Source organism: Anguilla rostrata, chromosome 5, assembly GCF_018555375.3.
Source record: "Anguilla rostrata isolate EN2019 chromosome 5, ASM1855537v3, whole genome shotgun sequence".
NCBI classification, from domain to species: domain Eukaryota; kingdom Metazoa; phylum Chordata; class Actinopteri; order Anguilliformes; family Anguillidae; genus Anguilla; species Anguilla rostrata.
This window is the reverse complement of record NC_057937.1, coordinates 47,605,492-47,615,718: the sequence shown is the minus strand read 5'-3', so window position 1 is coordinate 47,615,718 and position 10,227 is coordinate 47,605,492. Positions and strand designations below refer to the sequence as shown.

The 10,227-nt window shown below is 48.3% G+C and overlaps 1 protein-coding gene across 1 annotated transcript; it reads right to left on the bottom strand.

Moving 5' to 3' along the window:
* Window positions 1-564: 564 nt before the first annotated feature.
* LOC135255488 (protein unc-45 homolog A-like) lies at window positions 565-10,157 on the bottom strand. Its single transcript, XM_064336731.1, has 19 exons — window positions 9,882-10,157; window positions 9,301-9,493; window positions 9,049-9,224; window positions 8,857-8,946; window positions 8,586-8,753; window positions 8,249-8,417; window positions 7,306-7,476; window positions 7,029-7,200; window positions 5,902-6,202; window positions 5,669-5,763; window positions 5,173-5,314; window positions 4,548-4,688; window positions 4,312-4,439; window positions 3,816-3,882; window positions 3,598-3,711; window positions 3,225-3,340; window positions 2,987-3,104; window positions 1,888-2,043; window positions 565-1,308 (listed from the first exon to the last, which is right to left on the bottom strand). The coding sequence occupies exons 1-19, from the start codon at window positions 9,903-9,905 to the stop codon at window positions 1,024-1,026; spliced, it is 2,826 nt and encodes a 941-aa protein (XP_064192801.1). The 5' UTR covers window positions 9,906-10,157; the 3' UTR covers window positions 565-1,023.
* Between the last annotated feature and the right edge of the window lie 70 nt (window positions 10,158-10,227).

Genomic DNA, 10,227 nt, shown 5'->3' with positions numbered 1-10,227 from the left:
GAATTTATTCAACACATTTATAACGCAATTTATTTGAACAGGTCTGACTGTGAAAAAGTTCAAGGGGGTGAATATGTTTGTGCATTCTTAGCAATTTACACAGTGATCCAGTATGATAAATACATGAAATATCAGGTATGCGCTGCTCCACAAAATGTTTACTGCAGATTAAACCCTTTCCAATATTCGCTTGAAAGAATGGCCCGGTTGCAAGAGTAATTACGCTTTTCAAAATGGAATCGTTAGCTCCCTCTAGAGGAATAATTGTTTTGTCCACTGGAACAGTGCTTTGTGAATACTGTGGCCTTGTGTTTTGAGGTTTCTTGCGTTAGAAAAAGAAAAGAAAAAAATGACTTGGGCAGAAAGCTGTGGAGTTGCTATTGGTTGATAAAGACTTGCTATTGGAAACCCCAGGAAAAGAAACGTGAGTAATAATCTCTGAATTCATCTCTTTATAAGCATTCTTAAAATTTTGAAGGAAGGCCAATTGTGCAGACACTCAGCCATTCGCATATTCCAAATTTAACTCACACTCAGGGCAAAAAAACATCCATGTTGCATTACTTGTTTTTGTACAAAGTGCAATTTAATATTTTTATTTTAAAAACCTGCAAATGTAGTGACACCAAACGGCTACAGGTGTGGAAGGCACAGCGAAAGCATGGACACCGAGTGGACCCTCAAAAGCCTGTATACTACCGCAGTGTTTCACAAGCCTGTTTTCCCTCATAACAGAATAAAAACGTGGAATGCCAAAGTAAACAAAACACAAACAGAAGACATCAATGATGAGGTGAGGATGGAGGGGATAACGGAGCAAAATATTTGGTCTCAGTCGAGCTGATGGACAAGCGTGTACATCTGTGCATTAGGCCTCTGGGGAGACTAACAGCTGTGGTGCTGTGCTGCCATACTTCATAGAAGTCGAGGGAGAAAAATCTCCCAGTGGCTGTTTCCTAAGACTTCAGTATTTTTGGAATGTGCGTCCATTTGTGATCCTCTCGGCCAATAAGCAAGCGGGGCTCAGGGCTCTGTCCCCTCCCCCCCGTCGCCGCGGTTGCTTTTGATGATGCCGTACTGCAGGGCCGTGTCCAGGCACTGCTCGGCCAGCTTGGCGACAGGGCCCTGCTCGGGAGCGCCCCCCTTGGCCAGCACGGAGAGGATCTCCAGCGCCTCGCTCTCCATGAGCTGCGTGGCCAGGTCCCGCTCGGCCCTCATCAGGTTGAGGGCGATGGCGGCCCCGCGGTGCTGCAGCTCCCGGCTGTCGCTCAGGAGCAGGGCCTGCAGGATCTCCAGCCAGTGGCTCGTCTGTGGGGCCAGGATAGAGCGGGCATAGAGCAGGGATAGAGCAGAGACAGAGCAGGGAGAGAGGAGAGAGAGAGCAGGGACACAGCAGGGAGAGCGCAGGGACAGAGCAGGGAGAGAGCAGGGAGAAAGCAGTGAGAGATTAGGGACAGAGCAGGGACAGAGCAGGGAGAGAGCACGCAAGGTCATCTCCAGCTAACCAGTTCCTCAATATCCAATATGCCGTCAGGCAATTGCACCTGTGATTTCAACTTCAATTTCCACAACAATTTGCTATTGTAACTGGCTGTGCTGTGCCGAATAGTTTTAGCTCCATATGGTACTATTTCTTCACAACGGACTCTCCTGGTGTATTTAGTCAGAAACGCAGGGACCCCAGAAGAAAATAATCCTTAAACCAACTCTAGTGTGATGCATCAGATTTCACATTTTGGAATTAATGTTACAAACTGGCCGCAGTCAAATGAAATAAAGGTTTGTTTAGCGGTACAGTGCAAGGGCTAGCGTGACGGTGTGGTGGTGGGGGAGGTGAAATGGCGTGTGCTCGCAGTGCGGGGGGGGGCCCGCGCGAGCTGCACTCACGGTCCCGGGGACGCGAGCGCACAGCTCTGGCTGCTCGGACGTCAGCATGGCCAGGGTCCCCGCCGCGGCCTTCCTCAGCCGCTCGTCATCCTCGCCGCTGTACAGCACCAGCAGCTTCAGGCGGTCGTTCCCCGTGGCCACGAAAAGCTTCTGAACCTGAGGGGTACCGGACACTGGCCAATCAGAGACTCTCCTCTTCAATGGCCCCACCACGAACCCATTGGCAGCCAATACGCTCGTGCTAAAGGCCACTAGCAGGACCGATCCCCTGCATGTCAGCGTCTTGCATTTAGGGCCCTTTCTGGACCAGACAGCAGCCAATCAGAGACATGCATTGCCAAGATCAATGAGCAATCAGTCAGACTCTCGTATAGTAGACCCTTTGTGCCCCAATCAGCAGCCAATCAGAGATTCTTGTAGCCCAGTGGTTCTCAAACTCAGTCCAGGGGGCTCCCCTGTATATACTGGTTTTCCTTACAGCCAATCTCTTGCTCTGGTTGCTGAACACTTGCGCTTAAGTTCTTTCATAATGTTTTCCTTTAACCTGTTAATACAATGCAGGCTTGGCTCATTACCAGTTGCCTTCTTTGAATTCATTATCTACCATATTGTTAGACAGGCATCCACACATTCGGCAATTAGGTACCCTCTGATTCACCCCAGTCTTTAATTAGGTCAGTTAATTTTTATTCTTTTTACATAATTGTTTCCAATAAGAGCACAATGCGAATCTGGGATTTTTATTCTTCATGGCATGCGTAGTTATTTTTGACATAAATAATCCCTCAAAACATGAAAAGCACCTAATTAAGAAAAATTAACAGCTTCTTAAAATTGCACAATTAGAATTGCAATTGTGGTTGGAACAAAAACCAGCATACACAGGGGGCCCCAGGACCGAGTTTGAGAACCTCTGTTGTAGCCTGTTGTCAGCATGTAATTAAAGGCTCTTGTTTTCACTGGTCCTTGCTGAGTAATATTGCTGCGCTTTTGTCATAAAGCACTTTCCACGAGTGCACATTTCATTATTTCCTAAACTGCGCCCATTTTGAAAAGAAGCTAAAATGGAAAGAGTTTTCACGCGGGGCATCAGACTCACCTCAGTGCTTAAGACCAGGTTGCACATGCACTCTGTGGCTGCAGCGCGGACCAGATCGTGCTCCTCGAACATGTAGCCCTCCACTTTAGGCACCGCCTTCTCCTTTATGATCTTCTGCCTGTGGAACACAGAGTCGGTCCACATTTAATGGCTTAATTAATCCAACGTGATGTTCTCTGTCGACCTTCATGACATCACAAAAGGGTAAGAGACTGTGCCACGACCACGACGGACAGACCTGAGCCTCTCGCTGATGCCCGCCAGGTTGGTGAGAGCCATGAGGGCCTCAAAGTTCTGCAGCAGGGTGCAGTCGAGGGTCAGCAGGCTGACCAGGGGCCGCACCACCTCGTAAACCTGCAGCCCAAACAGCCGGAGAGCAGCGAGTCACACGCTGCTCTGCGTTACGCGTCAACACAACCCGCCGCCACGTCTCAGGCACGCGTGTGTACTCACAGCACGGTGCCGCTAGAACACTGCAAACTAGAACTGAAAATGCACGGGTCACACATCAGCACACGTTTATGTAACGAGGTCTCTAAAGCAGTGTCGGGAGGTCGCTGTAATTCACGGCCCCGGTTGGCTGAGGGCAGGCTCGTTGGGCGTGGCCTCACCCTCTCTCCGGGGAAGGCGATCTCTGGGTTTGACGTGATGGTGATTTTGGCCAGGGCCTGCGCCGCTTTGGTCTTGCCCAGGTCCGTCCCCTCGGACGCGAGTGGGATGAGGGCCTGGGGAGAAGGACACCCCCAGTTAAGCACAGCACCCGCTGCGTGAAGCCAAAGAACAAGCGCTCGCTTTTCATACGCCACTCCATGGTCATGTGATCTCTTACTTTCCCACCACCCTGTGCCACCACTGTGCCCCTGTCCTCCTGTCTGTCCACCAGCGCCAAGAACACCCTGTCAAAAGAGAGAGAGGCGTGTCAGAAAAGCAGAAAGGTTGAAACGGTGACACACCGTTGAGAGGAACAAAAGGAACAAAAGACTTTCTTTCCAACGAGAAGTGCCAGCCCTTGGAACAGTAATGCACCCCATGGTCCAGAATTAAAACCTGATATACACAGTGGGCCACATCACTAAGAGAGAAGGAAATGCACACGCACACACATACTTCAGAGGAAATGCATGCATACACACACACACACACACACAAACTCCTCAGAGGAAATGCACACTAGGCTGCACTCTCCCAATCAAAATCGGGGGGGGGGGGGGGTATGAGATGGGGCATTATACCCTGGAAGACTAAGTAAGTGAAGGACTAAAGAGCCGGGATGGACAGAGACTGACGTGCGAGGGATCGGTGAGCGCTGCTCGAGCAGGACCCACCTGGAGACGCACTCTCGGCACGCGTCTGTGAGCGCCGGGCTCTCCTGCTTCACCATGCACACCAGCGCCGACACCACCCCGGCCTCCAGCAGCTTGGCCAGCCGCTGCTGTATGAAGGGCGGAGCGTCCTGAGGAGCACACACACACACAGACAGACACACGCACACACGCGTCAGTGACAGCACCACGGTGAAGACTCGTGTTCTGTGGGCACGCTGGTCATCCGCAGCGGCTACCTTGGGGTGCTCCTCAGGCACGTGCTGCTTGGCGTACTTGGCCAGCTCCACCATCTGGGGGTCAGGCTTGTCCACGTCGTAGCTGTTGGTGCAGTTGACCAGCGTGGAGCCCACAGCAAACAGCACCGTCTTATCCTCGGACTGCACGGGCAGGCAATGGCGGGAGGAAGAAAAGGCTGGGTTATTATCGGCACCATTCATATCAGATGACCAGCAGTGCTTTGAACGGACTTAATGCGTTCATGGCCATGAATAACTGCACAAAATGAGTATACCTTATCGGACCTGTGTTTTGTATTTGTTCCAATGACCTTTGGTATGCACTTATTGTACGTCGCTTTGAATTCCAGTGCTAGTTTGTACTTGGTAGGATTCTTGCTTGCTGAACAAGCTTACTCTACAGGGTTGGAGTCCTGATCGATGTGGTCACTTCTGGCACTACGATCCTTACTTCACTCTAGTGTTTCTTTTGCGCCTCTACATCATGAAACCTATGCACTTGTTGTACGTCGCTCTGGATAAGAGCGTCTGCTAAATGCCTATAATGTAATGTAATGTAATGTAATGAATAAAAACGTCTGGTAAAAACAAAGGTAATGTAAATGTAATGTGTGATCGAGAGGACCTTTGCTAACTGGAACATGGCTGACAGGGCGTGGCCGTCTTCGGCCAGCTCCTCCTTCACGTCGGCGTCGAAGGTGAGATAGGCCAGGCCCTCGACGGCCCAGCGGCGGGAGTTCTGGGGCAGAGACTCGTTACACAGCCACCTGCGCCAGGAACAGACGCGTCAGAGCGCTGCCAAGTCAAACGGCTCCCCCTTGTGGCAATAAACATTTTCCTTTTGATGCATCTACACATGAAGGGCTCCAATGGTTCGCTTAATATTGCTTACTTTAGGGAGTCTCCGTTTAATAATATCACTTTATGTGAACCTTTTGCTGCGATCCTTGCCAACATCAAACTGTGTGTCAGAAACGCACTAACGGGACATTAGGAAGCAGGTATTGCATCACTGATTTCCCCAGGTTCTGCCGGTAATGAGATCCGGGAATCTCTGTTAGCCCATTTCTATAAATACATTTATGGCTGCATTTGAGAGATGAGGCAAAACACACACATACTTCCTGCACTGCTTGGCCAGTTTTAGAGTTGATCCTTCCGCGAACTGCTTCATGCTAAAGTCAGTCCCTCCGGCCGAGCCCAGCTTACACAAACCCTGCAAAACACACGCACATGCGCACACGAAATGTTGTTGAAATGTGTTGACTTGCCACTTCTTACAGTACACAAGATGTCTCGAATAGCCCTAGCCCAGCACCTTAGGCTGCTGGGTCCGTTCAAGTGCCACACTCACCACTAAGGCACGCACTCTGATCCTGTCATTCTCACTCTTCTTGTAGAGGTCTTTAAGCAGCGACACTCCATTGGTGGTGATGAATGAGGCCCTCTTAGCCTTGCCTGCTGCGTGTATAAGAGCTTCTACCGCCACCTGCTGGTGGGTCAGGTCCTGTGACGCGCACAAGGAGATGATGGTGTCCATGACGCCTGACATCTCCAGGGTCCGGTTCCCAACGTCACTGGGCCCCTGCAGCAGCACTGACACGGTCTGAATAGCACGCAGTTTGCTCTCCATCCCTGAAGAGTCAAAGTGACGCCTGCACAGAAAAAAAAAGAAAAACACTGTCACAACAGCACATCAGTACAGAGGTTTCCAGAACTTTCCAAGGCCCCATAAAATGACCCCACCTCAATAAAACCATTAACATTTCACACTTATCAAGCACCCTGCACAGGAATATTAGGTGTTGGATAAAGACGTTGAATGTTACCCATTTTATGGCCATGGGACCTTTTATGGGGCGTTTGAAGGCTTAGGTGAAAAAGGGGTTTAAGAAAATCTTTAATAAATTTTGGAAAAAGCCAGAAGGTAATGGAGTGAAGTGCAATGTAGTAGGTATGTATTATTTAATTTTAAAGAAAAAGAAGGTATGAATTACAAAAATATATTGCTAAGCATACCGTTGTGAAGACAGACTGAAAGTAGTGTGCTCTTTCAAGTTCCCCAAAATAGAGATTTATGTGTCCAAACTAAATAAAAATGAGCTTAGGGACATTCTATTCAAATATTAACAATCATTCAACTTCACCAATTTTCATTTCAACATAACCATCTACAAATATTGCAAAAATTATCCCACAGAAAAGGGAGCCATGAACAGTGCAGCCATGAACAGTGACAAGTGCAAAAGCAATTATTTTAGCTTAATGTAATACCAATTTTCCTCCATTTGTTTTCCAAGCGTTAGTCCAAAAAGCACTCTACTACACTAAACTACTATAACTACCATTCCCAATTTAATGTCATTGGAGTGGGAGGAAAAACTCACAAAGGCTCCCACAGCCCATTACCGATTAAAATTATAACTAGCCTATCCTACTGCATGATTTTGCTGGACAAACCCCTCTCCTTCCCAAACTCACTGGACATATTCCTCACAGAGACGGTTGAAGTTCTCTCTCTCTCCATCACTCTTCAGATCATCATAGAGTTTGCTCAGCAGGACCGAGCAGCTCATATGGGTGTTATCGGTGAGGGGCGGTCCATTGGAGAGCTCAGGGACAGTACCTCCAACCTCGAGTATCTTTTTGAGTCCTGGGGAAAATCAGGAAACAGTCCAAAAGAGAACAAGCATTAAGAGTACTTTATAGTGTCATGATGTATAATAATAATAATAATAATAATAATAATAACGCTCACCTTGGTCTATCACCCACAGAGTGAGGGAGTTGTCAGGGTGCTTCTTAGACTTGCGGGGGACCTGTTTGACCAGCAGGTTAATGGAACTGTCCCGACCGGGCCCAGACACCTTGCACATTGTCAGCATCTCCACAAGGTGGCGCAGCATCGAGCGAAGTTCACGAGACGGCTCTGCAGTGCAAAGTAACCATCAAAACAGGATATAAGAAATTACAACAGGGCAGAGACAAAGAAATGAGAACAAAATAGAATAAAATAAATAAAAATGAAAAAAAATAAGTGATATTACTTAGTTGGTTATTAGTTGTAGGCCAGGTTAAACGGTAAGTTAGGTTCAGTTTCATCATAAAAAAGGCCACCGATTCTACTTTGCAGAGGGATTTAGGTATGTGTTCCATAATACCGGTGCATAAAATGAAAAATTGCTTTCTCCACTCCCCTTATGTAAAACCTTTTGTGCATTTAAAATGCCTGCAGAGGAGGATCTAAGAGCAAGTGACAGAACCTAAAATGATAGGCAGTAAGAAATACAGGAGGGTGCCATACCATTCAGAGCTTTATACACCAGTACAGAGGTGTCCAGCCCAGGTCCTGGAGAACCACAGCGTCTGCTGCTTTTTATTTTTATTTGGCACTTAATTGATAAGTTAAATCAGCTCATTACAGTTAACTCCCCTCTAACCCCTGCTCTCCTGGGTCTAAAGTGGCTGTTGTATTTCAGGTGAAAACATAAAACATGAGACCCTGCAGCTCCCCAGGACCAGGGTTGGCCACCGCTGCACCACTAAAAGAACCTTTAAATCAATTCTAAAAGAAACAGGGAGCTATTGCAGTGCAGATAAAATGGCACAAAAAGGAAATCTAATCTTGTTATTACTGTAACACGTCACAAAGAGATGTATTTTTCCAAAAGAAGGGTCTATATGTGGTGTCGCTGGCATACCTGGAAGAATGGCCTCGTCTTTGCCTCGCACTTCTCGCCTCATGCCCTCAGTCAAAGCCTCAAACATCACCTGCAGGAGGTGGTGAGCAGCGAGCGAGACAGCCTCGCCCCCGGAGCCCATCACCGCACACAGCCCCTCCATGCCCAGCTCATTCACAATCACCATGGTCTGCCAGGGAGAGGGGAAACGGCAACCAATGAGCTATCCTTCCATACACTCCTGCACCTCTCGATTTGCATTCACATTCAAGCTAGTATTTGTGGATGAGCAGCGCCACGTCCGGTCATTTTAACAGCACACAGACCGCCTGTACGAGAACAACTGACCAGTACTCACCCTGGACTGGTGCCCGGTGCAGAGGCCAACCAGAGTCCTCAGAGCGGAAAGCACGACGTCCTCCTGCTGTGACTGCAGCAGCGTCTGGAGGAGCTTCACTCCGTCGTTTCGGAAGATCTGCTCTGCCCCGGCCTCCTCCCGGGAGAGCACCACCAGATTCTGAGCTGCCTGCGTGAGGAGAGGGAAACTGAAGCTCTCACTCTGCTCGAGCGCACAACAGCGGGCCATCGAGAAACTGGAGAGACAACCGACGTGCGGCCTCCTCGGTTACCTTCTGCCTGTCAGGGGGCTGCGCAGACGTGTCCAGGAGTAGTTTGAACATTTGTTGCACGCGAGCATCTGTAGAAGAAAGCTGCATGGCCTGCGGTAAAGATCAACACAATATATAATGAGCCGAGTGCCGTCAATGTGAAAAATGTAACTGCAATCGAATGCAAGTAAACATTGTGGATTTAAAAGCTACCTTTTGCTGGATCTGGGCACCAAGTTGTCGAAGCATGTCCTGGAAGGCCTTGTTCTTGGGATCCAGTTGCGCACACTTCTGGGCGTCTAAAAACGCCTGGTCCAGTCGGCCCAGTTTCTGCATGGCCTGAGCGCGCCGGAACCGAGCTTTCACATCGCCTGGATCTGTATCTAGTGCTGGACAGAGAGGTCGACATGGAATTAGGGCTCAGCAAATATGTGCTTATGTAAATTTAAGGGCTTTCAATCATACCTTTGGAAGCATCCGCCTCTGCTTTGGTGTAGTCCTCCAGTTTGAGGTAACATGCAGCTCTGTTGCGGTACAAGATGGCACTCTCTGACTGGTTACCACTTAGATTAAGTGCCTTAGTGTAGCAGCACAGGGCTCCCTCGATATTACCATTCTTGAAGTGGCTGTTCCCCTCCTCCCTCAAGGAAGCAGGGTCCTATATTAGAAGGGGCACAGCACTATCAGGATCGGTCTTCTTTCCAACAAGAACACACACTCGTGAAAACCAACATAGACGGTAGCTTTCTTCCACATAAATGCAAAAGATATGGAAAATAACGGAGACTTAAGTCTTCAATTTCCAGACTTCCAGGCTGTTGAACAATAACACAACAATCTTGCAAGTAGCTACACATAGCAACAAGGTTTAACAAATGCCATGTTACCCCGCTTGCAGCAAGGCAATGTATCAGATAACGTTGTCAGCCGGCTGACGACGCAGATATGCTTCGCTACAGTAAATAATTGAGCGAACCAAGATTGTGGCTATCAAACAAACGCTACCTAGTTAGTTACAGTGTGATAGCTACTTCAAATCAACTCACCTTTTCCTCGCGGTTTACATTCATTCTTACGTGCACCAGGACGCTTTGCTAAGGTCTCACTGTATGTGACGCGCACGCTGAGGCTCCTTTCAGCTTCAGCAGTATTATCGCCAATAACCTTGTTTCCTTGTTTTACTATCTTTATTTGAACTTTATTTATGTTTTAACTATACAGTCTTATTTTACGATGAGCAATTATACCAGAAATCATCCCAGCGTCTATATTGAAAGTCTCCCCTTCTTCCTGAAGATGGGTGCCATGTGATGACGTACTTGCGCAGCGCCACCTTTTCCCGGCGTTCCATAACCATAAAAGGTAACAGGAGTTATGCTAACTTATTTTATT

Excerpts from the sequence above, each read along its gene's own strand:
- LOC135255488 (XM_064336731.1), bottom strand. The coding sequence starts at position 9,905 with ATGAATGTAAACCGCGAGGAAAAG. Across the intron at positions 8,754-8,856 it reads AGCCCCCTGACAGGCAGAAG|GCAGCTCAGAATCTGGTGGT; the intron begins GTAACCGAGGAG and ends CTCCTCACGCAG. Across the intron at positions 8,418-8,585 it reads GCACCGGGCACCAGTCCAGG|ACCATGGTGATTGTGAATGA; the intron begins GTGAGTACTGGT and ends TCTCCCTGGCAG.